This window comes from Staurois parvus, unplaced genomic scaffold (assembly GCF_062004578.1).
Source record: "Staurois parvus isolate SC_StPar_1 unplaced genomic scaffold, SC_StPar_1.0 ptg000025l, whole genome shotgun sequence".
NCBI lineage: Eukaryota > Metazoa > Chordata > Amphibia > Anura > Ranidae > Staurois > Staurois parvus.
Genome location: NW_028317821.1, coordinates 18,956,310 through 18,981,047, shown reverse-complemented (window position 1 = coordinate 18,981,047; position 24,738 = coordinate 18,956,310). Strand labels below are relative to the sequence as shown.

Sequence of the window (24,738 nt, the reverse complement as noted above, 5' to 3'; positions counted from 1 at the left end):
ATTGACAGCAAATGGTGCCGCAGGTAGGGCGCGCGTGCGGCCCGTGTATGCCCCCTACCCGGAAATGCAAAATCACGTATATATATATACGTGATTTTGCACACTCCTGCTGCCCTGTAGCAGGATTTCTGCAATAGGGTGGTGGGAGAGCAGTTAAATTACACTATTAAATGTTTTATTCAGAAATTACAAAAATAAATAGTACCAACAACAATGTAAACATAAAAGGAAAATAAGTGCTTTACATCAATAGGAACACCAATGCTGAGGCACTAATTCTCCTAGTGATACCAAAGCTGAGGCACTATTCCTCCCACTGACACCAACAATGGGGCACTATTCCTTCCACTGACACCAACAATGGGGCACTATTCCTCCCACTGACACCAACAATGAAGCACTATTCCTCCCACTGACACCAACGAAGGAGCACTATTCCCACTGACACCAACAATGGGGCACTATTTCTTCCACTGTCACCTATGATGGGGCACTATTCCTAACACTGACACCAACGATGGGGCACTACTTCTCCCACTGACACCAACAGTGGGATACTATTTCTCCCACTGACACGGCACCATTCCTCCCACTGACACCAATGATGGGGCACCATTCCTCCCATTGACACCAAGCATGGGGAATTGTCCCTTTTACTGATACAGATAGGGTACAATTCAACCACTGATACAAATGCTGAGTCCACACACAATGATGGTGTGTCCCGGCACAAAGATCCACAGTTCGGGGCCCTGGAGAGGTTCTTACCGAGTGGAGTGTCCTCCGTCCTCTCCCCGAGTACCTGGGCTCCTCATCCCTCCTTCAGGGACAGGAACAGCAGTGCCATACGGGGTGAAATGTTGGGGTCCATTTCTCGGGATCAGAGTGGCCACTGCATGCCAAGTCACACCCATCTTGTCCCCGTACACAAGAGTGAAGCCCACCCACTGCTCTAGAATTGGTCAGAGAGTCAGTGGAGCTCATGGCCCGCCTGCTTCTTCCTCGCTGTGGAATAATATACAGTCCAGCGTGCCGCTGTCTGTCTCCTGTCTTGTGCAGAGTATCAGCACACACTCGCCCCCACATTATTTCCACTCGCCAAATGCGAGTAGGCGAGTGGAAATTTCAAGGCCTGGCCTAAAGCATAACCCTTATTAGACATCTGTATAAAACATATAATATAAGGAGTATGAAGAAGTCGCAGAACACCTCTAAGTGTGCTATTATAGTCCTGGAGGGTATATGTCGTTACCTCCATCCAAAAGGAGATAACCAACCATGTCACCAAACAACAGATATGTTTTCTGCTGTTACAAATTCCTCTTGTCTGGACGGAGGAGTGTATATGGGGGGGGGTCAATATCCTGACTAACTCTCACTACCTACAGCTATGGACTAATGCTAATGCTGTGGCTACTGAAAAGCTTGACTGCTTGCAAAAAGACCAAAATGCCACAGTGCCCATTCCAGCCTGGTATAAACCCTGTCCTAATTCACCACTATCTCTGATGACAGTGGTGAATTAGGACATAATTTTAGAAGGCTGGATTGGGCACTATGGCCTATTGGGATGTAGGTAAGCAGTCAAGCCTTTCAGTAGCCAAAATTACCCAAAGCTTTAGTCCATGCCTGACCCCCTCATATACACTCCTCCATCCAGACAATAGGAATTTTTAACAGCATAAAATATATCTGCTGTTCAATGACATGGTTGGTTATCTCCTTTTGGATGGAGGTAATTATACTGTATATACCCTCTAGAACTATAATGGTATGCCCCTGTGCTAGATCCATATTGCCTTTTAAGTAAGGTCACACATTTGGCAGTTTTCTGTTACTTCTTTATACTCCTTAAGTCATGTGTTTTATATAGATGTCTAATAAAAGTTATGTTTTAGGCCATGGTAGGTTTGGTGCATGAGACCAAATTCCCCTGTCTCTCATGCAGCTTCAGTTGTCCCTCTTTTTGGTCTGATGTGTACATCTGTATAGAGAAGGTACAATTTTAATACCAAAAGTTTTTTTTATCCAACTTTTATCTAAATTCTTTACCCAACCTCTATACTACTGCATTTGTTATTTTGAAAAGCCAATATAAAGGCAAAATAGAGGTGTGTGGTTTAGTTAATCATTTTTTGCATATTAGCTCTTTGTGGTCCATGTAACCAGAGTTGTGGCAGGAACATGATCTTTGCCTACATACTGTATTCTAAAAGGCATCTCTCTTTGTCATTTCAGAAAGTTGGGAAGTATGTATAAGGTACACGCATTTAGAGTTTTAAGTAATATCATTGTGTTGTCCTTCATCTTCCATCTGTAAACTTGGACATACATGCAGAAATTTCTTCATACAGTCATTAATACATAATTAGTGTAGTGCAACCTCCTCAATACATACTAGACAATCCTTACTAATACATATCACATCCCTAACCACGTGCCCTCCTGAGGATTTACCCCCCTTCCTGACCAGGCCTCTTTTTGCTATTCGGAGCTGTGTTATTTTAACTGACAATAGTGTACTCATGCAACTCTGCACCCAAATGAAATTTATATCCTTTTTTTCACATAAATAGAGCTTTCTTTCAGTGGTATTTGATCACCTGTGCACTTTTTATTTTTTGTGCAATAAACAAAAAAAGACCAAAAATTTTGAAGAAAAATTATATTTTTTACTTTTGGCTATAAAAAATATACAGTAAACTCAAAGTTATAAATAAATGTAGGCCAAAATGTATTCTGCTACATGTTTTTGATTTTAAAAAAATCCCAATAAGTGTATATTGATTGCTTTGTATGAAAGTTATAGCATCTACAAACTATGGTATAGATACTGCAATTTACGCCGTTTTTTGGTATACAGCGCTGCTCTAGTTTAACTGACAATTGCATGCTATACTGTACATAAATTAAATTTATGTCCTTTTTTCACAGAAATAGAACTTTCTTTCGGTGGCATTCGATCACCTGTGCTCTGTTTATTTTACATGCCATAAACAAAAAAAGAACAAAAATTAAACAAATAAATTATATTTTCTCATTTCTGTCATAAAAAATATCCAAAAAGCTCAAATTTTGTCATGAATTTAGACCAAAGTGTATTTTGATACATGTCTTTGGTAAAAATCCAAATAACTGCATATTAATTGGTTTGTGTGAAAGTTATAGCATCTACAAACTATGGTATAGATAATGTAATTTACACAGCTTTTGCATTCTGACTGCCTATCACATTTATTGAGGTGCTAAAATACCAGGACAGTACAAACACCCCCAAATGACCCCTTTTTAGAAAGTAGACACCCTAAGCTATCTGCTGAGAGGCATGTTGAGTCCATGTAAGATTTTTTTTTTCACAAGTTATTGGAAAATGACAAAAAATATATATATATATATTTTTTTTTTTTTTTTTACACAAAGTTGTCACTTAAATGATATATTTCTCACGCAAGCCATGGGTATATGTGGAATTACACCCAAAAATACATTCTGCTACTTCTACTGAGTATGGGGATACCACATTTGTTAGACTTTTTGGGAGCCTAGCCACATACAGGAGCCTGAAATCCAATGACCACTTTGAAAATCTGAAGGTGCTTAACTTCCTCACTACCTATCACAGTTTCCGAAGCCCTGAAATGCCAGGATAGCACCAACCCCCCCCCCCCATGACCCATTTTTGGAAAGTAGACCCCCCAAGAAAGTTAAGAAGAGGCATGGTGAGTATTTTTCAAATCTCATTTTTTTCTCACAAGGTTTTTAAATATAAAAAAAGAAAATAAAAAACATGTTTTAGTTTTCTTTCTTCATTTTCGCAAAAAACGAGATCTGCAAAATACTCACCATGCTTCTTATCAAATTCCTTGGGGTATCTACTTTCCAAAAAGGGGTCGTTGGAGGGGGGGGGGTTGGTGCTATCCTGTCATTTCAGGGCCTTTGAAACTGATAGGTAGCCAGGAAGTGTAAAGAGGAAATAAAGCCCTTTAAAAACCTGAAGGTGCTTATTGGATTTTGGGGTCCTGTCCTGTAGACTGCCAAAAAGTCTCTCACATGTGGTACCCCCATACTCAGGAGAAGTAGCAGAATGTATTTTGGGGAGTAATTCCACATATACTCATGGCATTTGTGAGCAATAAATCATTAATTGACAATTTTGTGTAAAAACAAAATTATTTTATTTGTCACTTTCCAAATGAATTAATCTATTGACTCAACATGCCTCTCAGTAAATATGTCGGGGTGTCTACTTTCCAAAAAGGGGCCGATTTTGGGGGTGGGAGCATTTTATGCCCAGCATTAGAGGTATATGACACATCACTCACTCTTCTAACCACCTGAAGACCAAGCCTTTTCTGACACTTTTTGTTCACATGAAAAAAATCTGTATTTTTTGCTAGGAAATTACTTTGAATCCCAAACACTATATATTTTTTAAAGAAGACACCCTAGTGAATAAAATGGTTGGTGCTGCAATTTTTTATGTCATATAGTACTCACGCAGCGATTATTCAAGTGAAATTAAAAAAAAAAAAATACACTTTTTTTACTTTAGATATTTATTGGTTTTTCATATTAACAAGTTATACATATAATTCCTTTATAAAAACATAATCACAATATCAAAAACTTTAATCTTTTCATCTTATCCCCCCCCAGGCCCTCCCCTTCTACCTATTCACCACCCTTCTCCCCCCCACCCCTCCAGCCCCCCCCCCCCCCCCACGACTCTGCAATTTCCTATTCCTTTCTAGGGATCCCAATCTCGACAAAGGAAGGAGCAAGTAAAAGCCTTACTGTTCTATATTAATCTCCCATCAACTCCAAATTTAACTTTGACTTTTTAAATTCATCCCATTTGTTCCATCTTATATGGTGACTCTCCATCTTATCTTCGTTCATATGGTAAAGTTCCTCCAATCTACATATTTGATCTACCCTGTCAACCCAATGTTTTATTTTCGGCACCTCCTGTCTCCTCCAAAACTTGGGTATCAATCCCTTTGCTGCGTTTATATAATACAATAAACCAGATTTTTTTATATTTTTTTACTGAAAGGCAAATCTCTGGGTCTTTTATTATTTCTACCTCTGAATTTTTTTTAATCAAATTTACTATTTTCCCCCAATATTCTTGGATTTTAGGACATTCCCACCATATATGATACATTGTGCCTCTACCTCCACTTCCACGCCAACATAAAGGTGAATTATCCCCACTTAATCTATGTGCCACACTCAGTGTGATATACCATCTTGCCAAACATATAATTATAATTCATCTCAACCTCCTTCATATTTACATTCCCGTTAATTTTTCTATACATTTTCCTCTGTTTTTCCACATCTAGTGTTATTCCTATATCCCTTTCTCATTTTTCTATAAATGAAGGCCTTATATCAGTGTTTATTTCAGTGAGAATCTTATATATTTTAGAAGTTCCGTGCTTCCCATCTCCCCGTGTATCTAATAAATGCTCAAAAGGGTTCCAATCCTTTCTTATTCTTAAAGGCTTTGGAAGCTTCCCTATATAGTGTTTCAATTGAAAGTAACTCCACGCATCCATTTTTGTGAAAACATCTTTTTTTTCCAGTTCCTTAAGTGATTCTATTTCCTTCCCCACCATTATATCCCTTAATTGTGCGTCTTCTTTCGTTATCCACTTCCCTGTGATACCTTCCTTACCCGGGGGAAAAACTCTGTGGACCCTAAGGGTATTAATAATGAATTAAATTCCCATCCCATCTGTTTGTGTAAAGCATCCCACACTCTTAAAACATTTAATGTGAACAAACTTGTGCCATCTACTAATCCTTGGTATTGTGGAGGTAACCATATCATGCTACTTAAATTGGTACAACTTAATGTATTTTCTATTTTAACCCAACTTTTCCCTTTTGCATTATGTGTCCAATCAAAAATTCTCACCATTATTACCAAGCTATAGGTGTCCGTTTATGACCCAGAGAATAGCTGCGATTCAGAGGATAGCAGCTATTCTCTGGTCATTCACAGTTTATGACACTCAGATCAGCGGAGAACATGTTCAGCCCTTCACTGGAGATCTGTGTTCTCCCTTCAGATTCTCCAACCCAGAGCTGGAGAATCGGAGGAACTGCAAACTTAGCAGCGATAATTTACCTCTGCTTAGTAAACTGATCTTTTACTGTAATCTCCATTCCTTCGGAGAACTGATCTACACCGCTTCATAAAAGGCATTCACAGGAGAACTGTGTTCTCCAAGAATTCCGGAGAACTGAGCAGCGATCATTTACCGCTGGTTCATAAACGGACACCATAGTATCTTTTCAAGTCTGGTACTCCCAGTCGACCTTTCTCTTTATTTCTACTTAAAATTTCATAGCTTATCCTAGGTTTTTTATTCCTCTAAATAAATCTTGTTAACATTATTTTAATTGTTCTAAAATATACTTCTGGTAATTTAATTGGTATCATTTGAAATTTATATAGAATTTTTGGAACGATCACCATTTTTATCAAATTTATACGACCTATCCACGACGGGGTACCCCCTCCTAATTTCCTTAGTTCATCCTTAATCTCATTTAACAAAGGGATGTAATTCATTTTATACAAGTTCTTGGGGGATACAGTTAGTTTTATTCCTAAATATTTTAGTTCTTTTCCTTGCCAAACGAAGAGGAATTCTTCCTGTAATCTATTTTTCTCACTTTTTGGAAGATTATATTTAAAATCTCTGTTTTTGTTGGATTCATTTTTAAATTTGATATCTCCCCGTATTCTTTCAGTACTCTCATTAAATTTGGCAATGTTATCTTTGGGTTTCCTACATAAAACAGCATATCATCTGCATAAGCTGCCACCTTATGCTCTCTGTCTCCTATCCGGATTCCTTTTATGTCTATATTATTCCTTATTGTAGCTAATAGATATTCTAATGACAAACCGTACAGAAATGGAGACAAGGGGACAACCCTGTCTTGTACCGTTTTACATCCCAAAATACTCTGATAATTCCCCGTTGACCATAATTGCTGCAGAGGGTTGACTATATAATTTCCTTATCCATTCTCTCATTCTCGGACCCATCCCCAGTACTTCCAGTGTATCCAGCATATATCCCAAATCTACTCTATCGAAAGCCTTTTCAGCATCAATCGACAGAACCACCACAGGGGTCTTTTCTTGCCTACTTTTTTGTATGAGAAACAATGATCTCAATCCATTATCTCTACCCGCTCTCCCTGGGACAAATCCTACTTGATCTATGTGTATCCATTCTGGCATATGATCTTTTAACCTATTTGCCAAAACTTTTGCATATAGTTTAGTGTCTGTGTTTAATAAGGAAATCGGTCTGTAACTTGTGAGTATCATCCTTTCCTTCTTTATGTATGAGAACTACATGTGCTTGTAGGAATTCCTTCCTCATTTCCATCTCTCCACCCAATGCATTCATATATATCCTCAATTTAGGTACTAATAGTTATTATATTTTTTATAATACCTCACAGTATATCCATCTGGTCCTGGGCTTTTCCTTGCTTTTGTACTTTTTAATCCTATTTGTATTTCTTCCTGCGTTATTTCTAATTTGAGAGATTTTAATTGTTCCTCTTTTATTTTCGATAGTCCCGCCTTTTTTAGGTATGTCCGTCTTTTTTCTATTTTTCCTACCTCTTCTTTATTTCTAGAACTGTGGGGAATAATATTATATAAGGTATTATAATATTCTTTAAACACTTTAGCTATATCTTTAGTTGAATACACTAATTCTCCTTTGGGATCCCTTATTTTCTCTATATAGTTCATAGTTTTCTTTTTTCTCTGAGCTCTCATTAAATACTTTCCTGGCCTGTCTCTCCATCTATATCTCTCGCTTATAATTTTATTAAATACTCTTCTCTTCTCTTCTTCCAGGAAATTATTTTAATTCTTCTCTTTTATTTGTTACCCTCTGCATAATCTCTTTTGTTACTCTATGTTTCTCTGTCTGTTCTAGCTCACAGAGTTCCCTAAGAAGCGTATTCTTTTTTTCTCTTCTTTCCATCTTCTTCTTTGCTCCTATCGCTATCAGAATTCCTCTAATATACGCCTTATGGCCCCTCCCACACCGTTACCATAGACACTTCCTCCAAATCATTCTCTTCAAAGAATTGCTCTATTTCTTTTTTAATTTTCTCATCAGTCTCCTGATCCTAAAGAAGTGTCTCATTTAATCTCCAACCATTTCCTCCCTTCTGCTTCTTCCCCCATAGCAGTTGCATTGTGACAGGAGAGTGGTCCGATATTGACATCACTTCTATTTTTACTTTAACCAAAGACTCAAGGAGTCGATGTTCCAGCAATATATAATCCAATCTTGAATACTTCTCATGTGCCTGTGAGTAAAACGTATAATCTCTGTCCTTCATATGCTTAATTCTCCATATATCTACAAGTTGACATTTATATATAATTTTTTTCAAGGATCTCAGAAATCTACTTTCCTCTTTCTGCACAGGAGACGTCATGTCTATCTGAGGATCCATACAAAGATTGAAATCTCCTGCCAAAATTAAACGACCTTTTTTGAAATCCAATAATTTTTTCAGAGTATCTTTTAGGAATATCTCTGTTTTTTTTTTCAGGCAATAAATATTTGCTGGTGTGCAATCTATTTCTTGTAGTTTTCCCTTCAGAAACAAAAATCTGCCTTGGGGGTCAACCAAACTACCTTCCAATTTAAACCTTATATTTTTTCAAAACCTATTGCCACTCCTTTAGCTCTTCTAATTGGGGAGTCTGCATAAAACCACATTGGATAATATCTGGAATTCAGTTTCACATTTGTTTCTGGCCCCAAATGCGTCTCCTGTAGAAAAACCACAGAGGACAATCTATGCTGAATCTCTTTAAAAATCCTAAATCTCTTCCCAGGGCTATTCAAACCATTAACATTATGAGTCACAAAGTGAATTTCTTCCATTCTTCCCTTTTCCTCCTATCCTTTTCATCCATCCCCACTCTCCTCCTATCTTGTCCAAAACCTCTCCTTCGTTCCTTAAAACTTCTCCAAACTATTGTATCTCCTACTATATTGCTGAGTCTTAACCTACCTACCCCCTCCCCATACCATTCACCCCGCCTCCCCCCCCACCTTCCCCCCTCCCACCTCTTTCCATTGCCTCCCCATATCCCACTCCCACCCATCGACCTCCCCCCCCCTCCCATTACCCTTCCCCTCCTTTAGGCTACCTTTTTGCCTACAAATCATTTGTGATCCTATTATCACTTTTGATTCAGCTTTAAGGTGGTGCTCCAACCATGTACGTTTCAAAAGCCACCTATCTTCCACCGTGCCCTGCCACTCTCTATATCCAATGAGTCTCCAGCGACCCATCTGAATGGAAGGATTATAGAATGAGGGCGTGGGGGGGGGGAGAGAGAAAAAAAAAAAAGGAGGACCCTCCCTCTTCCCTTCCCCCTCCCTCTCATCTTCTCTACTCTCTATTTCTCCTTCCAACTACCTGCCATTCCTCTTTTTCCATGGCCCCTATCTCTCCTGCCTCTTCTTCCCACTCAGGTATCACTATTCTCTGTAATTCAAGTCTCTCACAGAAGTCTCTCATATATTCAGGAAATCTCAATCTTGCTGTACGTCCATTTTTCCATCTGATTAAACATGCCAGGAAGCCCCATCTATGTTGCACATTTTGTCTCTTCATCTGTTCTAATAATGGACTCAAAGATCTTCTTCTTGTCAGTGTCTCAGCTGCTAAATCGGCAAAAATCAGAATTTTTATTTCTCCATATTTAATATATGTTTTTCCTTTGATCTTCTTCCATATCTCTTCTTTATCCCAATAATTATGAAATTGCACAATTACATCTCTCGATTTCTCTTTTCCCCTTTCTTGTTGCAGCTTTCCTATTCTGTATACACCGTCCAATTTAAGTCTCTGATGCAGATCTGTCCCTTATAATATCCAACATTTTACATATTAAACCATTAGGTCTTCCCCATGTGAAATCTCTGGCACTCCTTGTATCCTTAGATTACATCTCCTATCCCTATTTTCTTGATCTTCTATCTTATATAGCAGTTTTCTTTGTTCTTTTCTCATTTCTCTCATCCGTTTTTCTAGTTTCAATATAATTTGGGCTTGTTTGTTCACTATTCCCTCCGTTTCTTCCACTCTAGATATCATTTGCCCCTGGTCTTTCTGTATTATCACCATCTCTTGTTTTAGTGATTTTTCAAGACTTTTAAACATTTCTGCTATTTCTTTTTTATTTGGCATTAGCAATCCCTTTTCCTGTTCTACCACTTCCAATTTTTCTTTCCTTTGTTGACTGCTGTTAGCCATTTCCAGGGATAGTCTAGGACTGTCTTCCATACTGATTTCGAGCTCACTCCTTTCACTCATTCCTTGTTGTCTTTCTGGAGTCAGATTCCCCTGTGAAGGTATATACTTTTTAATCGTATCTGTTTGAGAACCCTTGGGCCCACCTCCTTTGGCCACTTTATATTTCATGCCGTCAAAGACTTGGTACACATATCCAGGCTCTGGGGGGGGGGGTTACTTAATTTTACTGTCCCATATTGTCACTTTAAATTCCCCCCCGTTAGGTTCTATCTCTTCTGGGGTCATGTACTATATGGCTTTGTCCTCTTTTTCAACTAGTCCCTCTGGGTTGTCTCCTCCCTTAATTTCCCCTTACATGTCAGTTCATTTTGTGCAGTGCATTATGCCTTGCCCCAATCACCCTCCTGCCGTCTTCTCTCTTGGGCTGCGATTTCAAACAGCCTCTCCACTTATATTTCTCCTTTTTCTTATGGGGAGATTCAGCCCGTTGGTTCCAGTCCCTGACGGCACAAACCCCGTGTAATCAGGGGGAGAACCGGCATCTCCCTTTGCCTGGGAACGCCAGCCGTCTTCTCCTCCTCCCAGTGCTTCCCTGCGGGAGGTCACATGGTCGCCTCCGCATCCTCCAGTCTTCAGGCAACCCTCTGTTCTGGGCGGACACTGCCTCTGTCCTGCTGCAGCGGACACCCAGCGCTCAATCCTCCTCTCCAGCCGGCCCGCCTCAGTACCTCCGCACTCATTCGCAGAGACCCCCCCTCTCACAGGTAGGACTCCGTGGACTTCCCTGACAGCATCTCTGGGCACTTATCGAGGTGCAGGTGGCTGACTAGCAGAGAGCGCTCACATTACACTTCCCACACCGCCATGGTCAGGCTCCTCCCTTACAATAAATATGTATTTTACTTTTTTTATCATATAAATATAATATAAAAATATTATTATAAATACTTTTTTACTTTTAATGCACAAAAGCACAATACATTGGCCAATTATTCGGTAAAATATAAAAGTTGATGCTATGCCGAGTAATTACATACCAAACATGACATGCTTTAAAACTGCGCATGCCCCGTGCAACGGAGACAAACTACATACATTTTTAATATCCATAAGCAACACTTTAAAAGACTTTACAAGCTACAATTTTAGATTTACAGAGGAGGTCTAGTGCTAGAATTACTGTTCTTGATCTGGCCTTTGTGGCGATACCTCACATGGTGCAACCTCTGTTTACATACTGACACAGGGTCAATGCTTGCACACGCAGGTGCATGTGCGTGCGGGGGGCGAGGGGGCTTTTTTATATAGTTATTTTGTTTTTTTTTATTATTTCTACACTGTCCAGTTAATTTTTTTATTTTTACACTTTTTATGAAATCACAGGGAATGCAAATATCCCCTATAACTTCAATGGGCATTGTTATATATTCTTTTTGAGAAATCTGGGGTCTATCAGACTCTAGATATCTCCTCTGCCCTTACATTATATAATCTCACCAAGATCGGTGTGATCAGATGCTTTCCCAATTTACAAATGGTGCTGTTTATATCCTGCAAACCTGAAGTGATGAAATGCTCGTAGTTTCTGATTTCTTAGACTATAGAGATGATTGGTGCCGTCCGGTCTCCAATAAGCTCTATGGTCATCTGGCAGAAACACTGTCTGCATTCTCAGGTTCCCCTGATGGCACGGGACTGCCCAAGAAGGGTGTAGAAGGCAGCGGGGGAGGGGGAGGCATCTTCTCCCACTGCTTGTAAAAGTAATCCAGCAGCTAACTAGCCACTAGGATTGCTTTTACATGAAAGCCGATCGCCGGTAAAAAAAAACTATACCAGGATGATGCCTGCAGATGCAGGCATCATCTTGGTATAACCACTCAAAGTCCAGTGATGTACCAGTACTTCGCTGATCCTTGTTGGGTGTATATGCTATGTTCTTTATTTTTTATGCAGCCTGTGGACTGAATGAAAAAAAGAGAAGAAATCTCTGCCAGAAAAAGTGTGTGATATGACCATCATTAGAATATACCTCCCTGCATCCACCCACTTCTAATGGTGGGCACACATGAAATGTGCCATTAAATATTATAAAATATGTATGCCGAAGGATAGGGGCCATCCACCCACTGGCCACCCCAGGCCCCCTTGCTTCAGTATATATGCTCTTTTTTTAACTGCGGATGAAAAATCTCATCCAACAGTGCTTCACACACCTACTTTGTTTATTCTGACAGCAACAGGGTCCTGCTCTCAGAATATACATGTTTGGTGCTGCAGCTGAATGCTTCCGGCAAAGCAAACAATGGTTAACAATAAAACAAAGTAACAATAGAACATTAACTCAATAAACCAAAAAGTGAATGGTGTTCCTGTAAAGCAAATGGATAACAATAAAACAAAGCAACAATAGAACTCAACTCAAAAAACTTGATAAAAAATTTTTTTTTTAATTTTTTTTTTAATAACTTTATTTTATTTACTTTTTTAAACTTTTTTTTGTAACAACCTCTGAGTTTTGGGTCTCTCCAAATGTGATGGACAGTTTTCTAACTATCTAACATCTTTTGAGACGCTTTTTGAAAATGGTGAATATGTGCCCTGAACTGTGCCATGCTGTACCCTATACTAATACTCCACTAGTGTATGGTAGCAATGGAAGCAGTCCTTGAGGGTCAAAAAAAGCGGGTGTCGCGTCTTATTCCGTACCAGAAAGGACATTCGGAAAATGCCTCTCATGGAGTCGGCTAACTCTATCTGGATTTGAGGATTGGGTCACAGCACCTTCTGGATACAAAAGGGCCGTGATGATCTCTTCCTGGAGTTATAGGAAGGATCCACTTCATCCAGTTGCTTTATAAATTACAAAAGCATTATATAGAGCCAAGTGAAATAAAAGAAATAGACACAGAGGGGTTTCTCAACAATGCCAGATACCTTGTTAATTTGGACTGTCACGTCTGCGTGAATGAAAGACAGAACGAAAACATCCCTTTTGTCTTTCCACTTCACTGCGAGGAATTCATCATTCCTCAAGCAGGCGTTCTCCCCCTTTCTAAGTCGGGTATTTACAAGTTGTTGGGTGAAGCCCCAGAGATTAGGTCGCACGGTGCCACATAAGCCAAGTCCAAGATTGTACAGATGTCTAAATAGTGGTACGCTTGTATAGAGATTGTCCACGTATAAGTGGTTTCCCTTATAGAACAAAGATGATACAAAGTCCCAAACTATCTTGCTATTGCTCCCCATGTAGTCTGGGCAGTTGGGAGCTCTACTTTACTGTCTCTTCCCTCATAAACTCTAAATTTGTATGTATAGCCTGTGGCCCTCTCACAGAGCTTATACTCTTTGACCCCATATCTGGCATGCTTGCTGGGGATGTACTGTTTGAATGCAAGGCGGCCAGTAAAGTGAATGAGGGACTCATCCACGCAGATGTTTTGCTGGGGCATATACACATCTGCAAATTTCTCAGTGAGGTGGTTTATGAGGGGTTGAATTTTGTAGAGCCTGTCATGTTCAGGGTCACCTTGAGGACGACAGAGTGTGTTATCACTGAAATGCATGAAGAGCATTATCGTCTCATATCTATGCCTGGCCATGGCAGCAGAGAACACAGGCATATGATGAATCGGGTCTGTGGACCACAAAGACTGCAACTAATTCTTTTTTGTAATGCCCATGTTGAGTGTCAGTCCCAAAAAAGTATTAAATTCGGAAACTGTAATAGGTTTCCATGCAAATGGTCTAGCAAGGTTTGAATGTGGGCTTGCGGCGATATATTGTAGAGCATATAAATTGCTTTGGCCCACAATCAAATTGTACAAATCTTTTGTGAAAAACAGCTCCAAAAAATTAAGGGGAGTATTTAAATTAGCTGTTTCCACCTGAATTCCGGGTTGGGCAGTGAATGGGGGAAGTACGGGTGCTACAGAATCTGTGGGCTGCCAATCAGGACTTGCAAGCACGTCCAGAAGGAAACAAGGGGCTCTACAGACCTGTGCACAAATTCCTGTGGCTGCGGGACACTACTTGTGCTCACCACCGCACCAGCTTGTACTGCACTTATGGGACTCGCCATATCACCAATTGATACTGCGGTGCTGGTATAAAAAAAGACCAGGATATACTAGGCCGCTGGTGCTTGCCAGTTCACCAAAAGGTAGTGCAGCACTAGTACTGGCACTCTGCTGCATATGAGACAAGTCATGTGATCCTAGCACTTCAGCTTCATGGGGCGGGTACACCTGATATTAATAGGGACCTCTTTTCCATCGTCTGAGCTACCTGTCAGGGTGCTGCTGCTGTCTACAGGGTCATATTCTGAGGCGGATTGTGTCAGGAAGTCTTCCCCTTCACACTCACCTGACATGCTCAGAATCCTTTATGCCTCTTCATTTGTGTACCTTTGGTTGGACATTTTGGACTCTAAATTTACAGGTACCTAGTGCGACTCATGGGGAAAAAGAGCTCCTGGCTGTCAGGGACTTTTTGAACAGCTACAAAAAAATTTACCAGTAAGTGCTAACAGAGATCAAGCCTGATTCTGTGAGCACTGCGGTTTTGTGTGCAATGTATTACAGGTGACAGTGATCAGAAATTATACTGACACTGCACTTCTTGTTAGGGATGGGGTGAGCGGAGGGGCTAAACGCTAGTGTTGGCAGCGAACGGGGATGATCCTGCTAACACAGCGTTTTGAAGGACACTAATACTAAGGGGCACTGGTATAGTTTGTACGTGATCAATATAATGATCCGTACAAACACTATACTAGTAATGACAGTGATCAGCGATCTATAGCGTGAATGCGATAATGTGCAGGCAATCTAATGCTAGCTGACCCTAGCTGGGAGGGACGCTAACAGACCCTGACGCTATCTGACGTCGCTAGTGGCACTAATACAGTGATCAGTGAAAAATACTGTACACTGACACTCTACTAATGGCAGTGGCAGGGGGCAGTCAAAGGGTTAAATGTGGCAATCAAGGGGTTAAAATGTCTCTATCTAATGTGTGTGGGTGCAAATGTGCTGCTTCTACTCACTTTTGATGTCTTCTCTCTCTGGAACAAAATGGTTCCAGGGAGGGAAGAACCAGCTAGATCCTGTGCCTGTATATACAAATACAGACACAGCTCTACATCTCCATTCGCTGTAGGAGATCGGCAAAATCACTGTCCGAGACTTGCTGACATACACCTCCTACAGTGAACGTCAGCGGGGGTCAGTGGGGGTTCTTACATGCGTGTTCTAAACCTGGAAGAGCAGAGCGACGTACGGGTACGTCGCTTTGCCTGCTGCTACTGCCCGTCCGCAGTACATTGCGGGCAGAAGCGGTTAATATCCAAAACAAAATACATATACACTCAGATAAATCAAAATATTAAAAAAAAGTAACAAATATTAAATATTAAAGTGATAATAAAGCTACTGAAGAAGCCCAATCGGAAGGTGCAATGTGTCTTGGAAGGAGGAGCCGAGGCCATGACGTCACACCGCCGCCATCCTGAATGTAGAATGGTGAGCAAGTCGATGACAGATTTTAACAAAGCAAATTGTTTTTGCATTTCTGTAAGTGTAATTTTATCTGCTGGGGATTGAATAAATTTTAAAAATGGTGAGCACTATGTCTTTGCCTTTCTATTTCATGTGATCTATATCAGATGACATATTAGCACAATTGATAGAGGAAGGCATGGGTAACCTGAAAGATAAATAAAGTGAGGAGTCTAAGTCTGAGAAGTTGAGCCACTGGGAGTATCCAGATGAGTTTATTTAAGTATATATGAGGTGAGCAGGTTTTTCACCTAAATAGTGGAGGTCCACAAATCACTGGAGAAAGAAGTGAAGATAATTGTTCACCAAATATCCCCCTGGGGTGTTTTGTCTAGTATGTATTGATGACATTGTGCTACTCTAATTGATTGATATTGGAGCATAATTCATATGATAGACACAATCACTATGCAATGAATATCAAGTAATCCCTCCAATAATTTATGCCCAGGTATGTGTAATACATTTTCCCCATTTCTCTACATCAGTGGTCTCCAAACTTTGGCCTGAGGGCCAGATTTGGCCCTTTGCTTGCCTATATCCAGCCCTTGGGGAACTATTCCTCCCACTGATATGACGCACTATTCCTCCCACTGACACCAATGATGAGACACCATTTTTTCCACTGACATCAAGACTGCAGCAAAATACCTCCCAGCGATGGAGCACTATTCCTCCCACTGACACCAATGACGGGATGCTATTTTTCCCACTGATACCAATGCTGAGGCAATATTCCCACTGACACCATTGAATGGACATTATTTCTTCATTCCATACCAACAATGGGGCCCTATCCCCCCCTTTTCTAACCACAGGCATTATGTCTTTGTTTTTTATTTCTACTGACCTCCAAGCACGAGGCAATGTTTACTCCCACTGACGCTGGGGAATATTCTGCTCTCAATGACCACACTCTGGCCCATCAAAGTCTGAACAAAAGAAAAATGGTCCTGTTTTGGAAAGTTTGGAGATCCCTGCTCTATACAAATAATTATCATTTTCAGTGAGGAGCATCTTATTGTAACCTTTCAAAAGTATCTTCATAGATATGTGATCATGATAAACTTAAAGTAAATAATGTTATCATTGTATATTACCATTAAAATATAAAGGGGTTCTGTCATTAACTTAAAAAATGCAGGTAAAAACACTGAAAAGTCAAGTACTTTAAAAGTAAAGTAGCAGTGTTTTTCCTTTCCATACCTTTTGCTAGAAAATGTGACTACTCCAGGGAGGGTCAATTTCCTACTACAGCCCCCTCCCTCCTTGCATGTTATAGCCCTCTCCTCTTCCGGGAAGGTCTGATTACTCTCTGTACTGGCCCAGCTCCTCCATCATACTTATTTTTTCCCTACCTAGCCTGTTATGTAGCTGCCAGGAGAAGTGAAGAGTATCACTAGGTGACAGCTCAGTGTCTGCTGGTGCTGCTGACATTACATTCAAGATACTAGTGCCCAAGGCAATTTCAGTGATGATGTTTTGGATGTCTACACAAAGATGGCTTTTACAGGCAAATACAATGCATAAAATATGTGAAATGCACATATAATCTTATGGGAAGATTTTTACTGAAATTAATGGTCTGGCAACAGGGTGTTTTTAAAACCAACTATAAAAACATTGACTAGCACACCTGTAAAATGTTAAAAATTAGATTAGAAAGGTGTTTAGCATAGCAAGTTTAATGTTGGGACTCATGTCAAATTTCTAAGGTTAGTGGCAAACATGCTAAATTAAGGGCAGCATGGTGTGCGATAAAGTATATAGGGAAAGGGTTTCTGCAAACAGTCAGAATCCTTCAAAATAGTGTATTTGAAAAAAGCAGGGACTATGGAAGTTATGGAAGGTTAAATATGGAGCTCAACATACACACACTAAACAGATTTGATTAGCTAAATGTGTATTATATACTCTTTTATATTAACAAATATTCTCTAAGTACCCTTGGGAGTGTTTGTTTTATATAAAGTCCATGCACTATAAAGCTGGCTTTAGACATAAGATTTCTGTTAGATAATTCCATTACTCATCCTCTAAGCAACTGTTTTAACTACAAATGCATAAACACCTTGCATGATCAAAAATTGTATTTACAATTGTAATTGTTGTATACCTGGCACCAGCCTTGTCAGATGGGAATAAAAATGGTCAGCTGGGAATATTCAATGTGAACAAGGATTGACCAGATGATTGAATTTGCATTGGAAATTGATAAACATGTGCTGCTTAAGTGGTATGTTTACTTTAAACAAAATTGTTCTCAAGACCAGAAAAGGCCAAAACCATGGATTGCAAGTGCTTATAAAAGCCAACAGAAAGCTAAAATTGCCAAGTCATTGACCAGCTTAATGTTCTTTAACAAAAAGAGGCATTTAAAGTGTCACTTTTCATTCACCTAATACTGTTCCAATATTTTTGAAACATATATCTGTCAAGCCAACAATGTTTGTATACACATAAAGTGCATCTCTCAGAAGGAGGGCAAGCTCTTTTATTGGCTGTAGCCCTGTCATAGTGGTATTGTCATGTCATAGAGGTCAGCTGCACCTGTTTGACTCCACACACGCTGGTCTTGTAACACTTTGACCTACTTGACTGTAATAGTGACACTTGAAGAGCCATTAGTCAAATGTTCCCCTGCTGAAGTTCTGTAGGCTGCAGTAGGTGATACGCTAATCCCTTACAGTCACACCTGCTGTGGCAACTGTAATAACTGATTGTCTATGCAGCTTGCCTGGGAGCTATAGGGTGTGACTTTTTTTTAATACAGGAGGTCAGCAGTGTGACAAAATGGTGTAACCTTTGTGGGTGGCAATGCCATATGCTGTAAAACATTTTTAGGAAGCAATAACAAAAAAAAGAGCAATCAACTGTTATTGACAACTCTACAAAATTAGCTATTACAAGGAGTTTTTTTTAGCTACTTGAAAACGTGAGCTACACATTACCTGTGTCACCATTTGCATTGTTGTAGAATGCCACAGGGGGCATAGTTTGGACTGTGGAATAAATGTCAGCTGAACCTTCATACGTTCCAGTCATAGCTTCCTTTCCGTGGCCAAAAAATAACGATTTGGTATATTCATTTACTGCAGTTGAAATCTCATAATCGGTGTTAGTGATGTACTGCAGATAATAAGGAGAACCAGGTTACACTAAAGTAATATACAGCGATGTTGTCAAAAATTATTTTTTTTTTTTACAATCAAATAAAATGTTTTAGTATGCGTTGCAATAAAATGTTATCAATTCCTCCATTCTGCTCTCACAATATTAGTATGGCTTCGGTACCCACATAATAATGCAAGTACAGGTGCACTAAGACTAATGCTGGGTTTACAATGCATTTTTTATCCTAGGAACATTTATGCTGCCGAAAGTAAGTATCATTTGACATCTGGATTTAATCCTGCACACCACTAAAGAATTTCATTGCCACTGTCTGGCAAAGCCTAATTTAAAGACAATGAAACAGCATATTGCAGTGTGATGTCCCATGCCTTCAGATTATAACATTACCATATGCATTACAATTAAATAAGAGGGTTATAATTACCAAGCCTTCAATTACCCATTGCAAAGGTTACAAAATAAAGTGCTAGGGTGGACTATAACACAAAAATCTTTCAGATGTGTATTTCTAGCACTGGAGAAGTAGTGGAAGATTTAAGTAGTACCTTATCTTTATCACCTTTCTGCTCATATTCATCAACACATATTACTAAAATCTTAATCCCTAATCTAGTTTATGGATTTCTGCATTCTGAGAGAAAACCAGCATAGTCCCAAATAAACCCATATTTTTTGTTTCTTTTTTTCTTAAATTCCATTTTTTATTGTTTTACAAAAAAACACACTGGTGGAGGTTTACTAAGACTGGAGCGTGCAAATCTGGTGCAGCTGTACATGGTAGCCAATCAACTTCTAACTTCAGCTTGTTGAATTAATCTTTGATAATAAAACCTGGAAGCTGATTGGTTTCTATTCAGAGCTGCATTAGATTTTGCAGGGTCCAGCATAAGGCCTGGTTCCCACTAATGCAGTTTGCTTTTGTCCTCTTTTGCAATGCTTTTTTCATTTGGCTTTTTGGTTTTACATACGTGTGTCTGCCGTGTTTTTAACATATTTTGCATTTTTTCAGCTTTCTATGTTTTTTGTTAAAGAAATGCTTTGGATCTTGGGCAGAATATAAACGCACAATGCAGCAAAAATGCGGGAAAAGCGCACTGCATGCATTTCAACAGCATCTCCATTGAACTCTATTGTAGCAAAAAGGCTTCTTTTTGCATTTAAAAAGTTCCTGACACTTTCTTAAGAAAGGAACAACTCAGAAAAGCATAGATATGAATGTGTCCCTTAGGAAACCATGTTAAATGGACTGCAGTGCGTTTCTGCAAAAAGAACTAAGAAAACACATTGGTGTGATCCAGGCCTTAGTAACTCTCCCCCATTGTCTGAATTTCTGCAGAGCAGAACCTAACAGTACTTCTCACTTAGTTCAATATCCAAATTCTTAAGCAAAGCATAAATAAGACCCTGCTTCATAAATAAGATATAGAGCATAGCTTTTTACTTTTTCATCATTTTTTAACGATTTTAGATTTGTGCTAAATACTTTTTCACCTTATAGTTTGCTCCTATATGGTATACATCTTATTTGAGACAGACAAGGCTTTAATTTGGTAGTAGATACTAATACATATATTTCATTTTTAGGATTTTTTAAGACAGAATGCATAGAAATATTTCTAATGCTACCTTTACATAACTGGTACATCTTGGATGAAGATATCAAATAGCTGGGGGCCGAAGCTCAAGAGGCTGGAAAGACACAGCAAGAGAGGATAAGATAGTCTGCAGAATAATAAACAAAAAGAAGAGGAACGAGTGTGAGACACTGCAGAAGGACAGTCCACAAGCGAGTGGAGACACAAGAGGCCACACAAACAGCAAATGAGCAAGTTAGGGAGCACAGCAAGAGAAATGTACAGACACAGGCAGACAATAGTAAGAAGAGGTAGTAGATGCCCACACACATGCTACCTGGTCAATCAAAACCCTCAAATTAGAATAAGATTAGTTTATGTAGGGAAAGGCGCATAACAATGGCGTGTCTTACTTCCTGGCTTACAAATTCTCATAGGACCCGAGCAGGGACATAAGAAGGTAATAATAGGTCTACTAGTTCACACAGGTGTCCTAATAATATTTTCATTAAATCATTGTTCATCTGTTTAAAAAGATGTATGCAAGAACTTTTTCCCAAATCTTTTCTTGTGTAATGCATGTAAAAAATATGTAGCCTGGGCCTTATGAATGACAAAAATCTGTCAGTCTAATGGTGGCCATTAACAGAGGAGTATGTCTACCTTCTTTCAACATGCAAATCATCACTATTCACTGCATTGTGGGCAGGGGCAGACTGACAACTCATGGGGCCCCTGGGCAATAGGGGATCATGGGGCCCCTGTTTCCTCGTCCACACTTAAACCACACCCAAAAAAGCCTATGAAAGGTACCAGGGGCGTCTCATGGGGCCCCCTACTGACCCTAGGCCCTCGGGCAGTGTCCGAATGGTCAATCCGCCCCTGATTGTGGGTGATCCCAAAAAATTTGAGTTTCACTAAAGCAGGTTATTACTGCTAGAGATTTCTTTTTGTTTGTCTAAAATTAGTACAGTGAGCATGAGAGATACAGAGCTCTGCTAACTGGTATACTGAAAAATATTCAGCACAACTCATCAGAAAAACATTTTTTTTAAATATTTGAGTTTTGATTGGATTTGGAAATTGTTAGAGTTTAAAATCTCTGTAAATTTTTACTGTAGTATGCACCGTTGTTGGGGAGATTTCCCCAACTCTCCAGATTTCCCCAGCAAATCCCCAAATTACCATCTTTGTCCATGAATCATTGTCACGGGTGGGATTTCTCCTTTTATATAGGAGGTTTCAAATCACTTCATACTGTATTCCCAGGACAGGAAGTGTGGGTAACTTTCCCTATTGTGGACAGAGAGAGCACTGAACACCCCACAGATTTTCTAAACCTCTGGTTTATACAAATGAAAAATGTTTGGATTAGGAGTTACGCTTTGATAATTATTTTCCTGTTTTTTTTTGTATGTTAAAACAAAATTATTTACAATATTGTCATGTAATTTTGCCTTAAACAGGCAGCTCATCGCTGACTAAAGGATTTGGCTATTGCCAAAAGCCCGCTGTTCTCTACTTCTACTATGGTGAGATGTTTTTGTTCTCTGTGCATGTTCCTGATAAAATAATTGTTCTTTTGCCATGTGGAAAAAGAAAAGCTCAGAACTGATTGTGCTGAAATTCATACACCCATATGATATAGAGAGAGAGAGAGAGAGAGTATAGAGAGAGAGAGTATTCTGGTATACTAGTCACTAGTATTCCTCAACTGGTGGCACTATTTTCAAATATTGCATGGGGGAATTACTAAAACTGCATGGTGCAAAACCTGGTGCAACTCTGTATAGAAACCAATTAGCTCCCAGGTTTTTTTATTAAATTGAGCAAGCTGAAGTTAGAAGCTGATTGACAACCATGCACAAATGCATCAGATTCTGATGGCTCCAGTTTTAATAAATCCCCCTCAAAGTGTCTTGTGTTCCAATTTATAGTACAGTGTGATTCAAAAAGGTAAGTGCAAAAGTAAAGCTGATTTATTCATAATGGAATGATTTTAGCACAACTTTGTTAACATGAAAAGACACATCAACTGTCCAAGTTTTACCTCTGCAATACAAATGTTCGATGTGAGCCCGGTTGGTGATATGACAGATGACAGATTATTGCCGTTTACCATTGCTCTCACTCTCTCTACAAGTTTTTACTTTAGCACCATGATAATGGTATAAGGTCAATTGTTGAAAATTATGAAGACAACAAATCTCAAGTTATTGTGTGTTTATTCGCATGTCATCATCAACAGAGGTATAGTGTGGTGCACAAGATGGAGACACTGAAGAAAGAGTGAGCCTTTAGTGTTTTGGAATTTGCATAAATGGGAGCTGTTGCCATGCAGGAGATTCACCAATGCTGCTGTGACCTCCAGACATAACACTCTGCGACTTCTTTTTGTGTGGGTACACAAAGGACTTAATGTATGTCACCTCCATGCACAGGACCTGAATGACCTGAGACGCTGCATCACAGAAGAAGTGGAGTCAATATCTGAGGACATGCTGGCACAAGTGTGGACAGAACTGGATTACTGTCTTGACATCTGTTGTGTCACCAATGGGGCTCAGATCGAATATTTGCAGTGCAGAGGTAAAACTTGGACAGTTGATGTGTCTTTTCATGTTAATGCAGTTGAGTTAGGTTCATTCCATTATGATTAAATCAACTCTCTCTTTCTTCAGTGTCTCCATCTTGTGTACATAGCACTACACTATACCTCTGTTGATGATGACATGGACATGCAAATAAACACACAATAACTTGAGATTTGTTGCTTTCATAATTTTCAACAATTGACCTTATACCATTGTCATGGTGCTAAAGTAAAAACTTGTAGAGAGAGTGAGAGCAATGGTAAACGGCAATAATCTGTCATCTGTCATATCACCAACTGGGCTCACATCGAACATTTGTATTGCAGAGGTAAAACTTGGACAGTTGATGTGTCTTTTTATGTTAATACAGTTGAGTTAAGTTCATTCCATTATGATTAAATCAGCTTTACTTTTGCACCATCTTTTTTGAATCACACTGTATTCTACTACAAAACTAATATTGGGCTGTACTATGTGGCTTTTCCCTGCCTTCCTCTTTTCTACATTTGTCCCCCTAACACAACACTCTATTCAGCATGCCTTTAATTGGAGACAATAACAGGAAACACTTGTAGGTGTTGAGATGCACTCAGTAGGTGTAAAAGAAAGAAGATGAAGCTCTTTTTAATCCCACAGTGGACTTGTAGATCAAGTAACGTGTCAAAACACCTGCAAAGCAATAAGTGATTACTAATTGTTCAATGCAAAAGATAAACAGGGATTTCAAAGTCTAGCAGAGTACCTTATATTTTCCTGTGAGAATTGTATTCTCAATGGCCATTCCTGTTTCCTTAACAAAAGCTCTAACTCTGTACTGTGTGATGATGCCATTTGGTTGTGATGGCCTTCGCCAGCTAACAGTTATAAAATTGGCTTCCACTTCTTTGGCATTTAAATCAGATACAGCGCTGGGTGCTTTAATGGAATTGAGACAAAAAAAGACGAGATAAAAACAGTCCAGTTACAAACACTATACAGATTAATCTTAATACACATATTTTTTAAACCATTTGTAAAGCTTTCCATAAAAAATGCAAACTAACTATTCAAAATTATACAGTACAACTACCCTAAACTGAACCTAAGAATATAGTGTATATGCTAAAATTTATATAAGTTTCTGTTGGTTGTAATTCTATTAGGCTACACTTAAAGAGAAGAATTGAGATGGGGAAAAAGGTTGTGGAAATCACATCTACGGCCAGTTCTTTTTCTGGAGGGCCCTTAGGTACCAGCATCACCACTGTCCTCCATATAACCCAACCTCCCCTTCCCCCACAGAACTAATTCAAAGCTCCACCTACACTCATGCATTCATAACACTATTAATAGTACTGATGGGAGTGATAAAAAGCAATGCCGGGCTGCCATTTTTATATTTTCTTGAAAAAATGCTGCAGATTCTCAATAGTGCAGGTCAAACAGCCTAGGCCATTGGAATTGTGGCTTTTACTTAAGGGAATCATCAGAGTTTAGACTGGTTACCCTTACCCTTCAACAAAGATAACATGACCAAGTGCCTAGACTTTCAAACTTGTGATCTTCTCAGCA

General features: G+C 39.3%; 1 protein-coding gene across 1 annotated transcript in view; it reads right to left on the bottom strand.

Moving 5' to 3' along the window:
• The window catches only part of PTPRQ (protein tyrosine phosphatase receptor type Q), a 221,273-nt gene extending 197,231 nt beyond the window's left edge, over window positions 1–24,042 (bottom strand). Inside the window, exons 1-2 of the mRNA XM_089652140.1 lie at window positions 23,930–24,042; window positions 18,836–19,013 (exon numbers count right to left, since the gene is read on the bottom strand). Coding sequence (XP_089508266.1) covers window positions 18,836–19,013; window positions 23,930–23,968 — 217 coding nt within the window. The 5' untranslated portion in view covers window positions 23,969–24,042. The remainder of the gene's footprint in view (window positions 1–18,835; window positions 19,014–23,929) is intronic.
• Window positions 24,043–24,738: the final 696 nt, after the last annotated feature.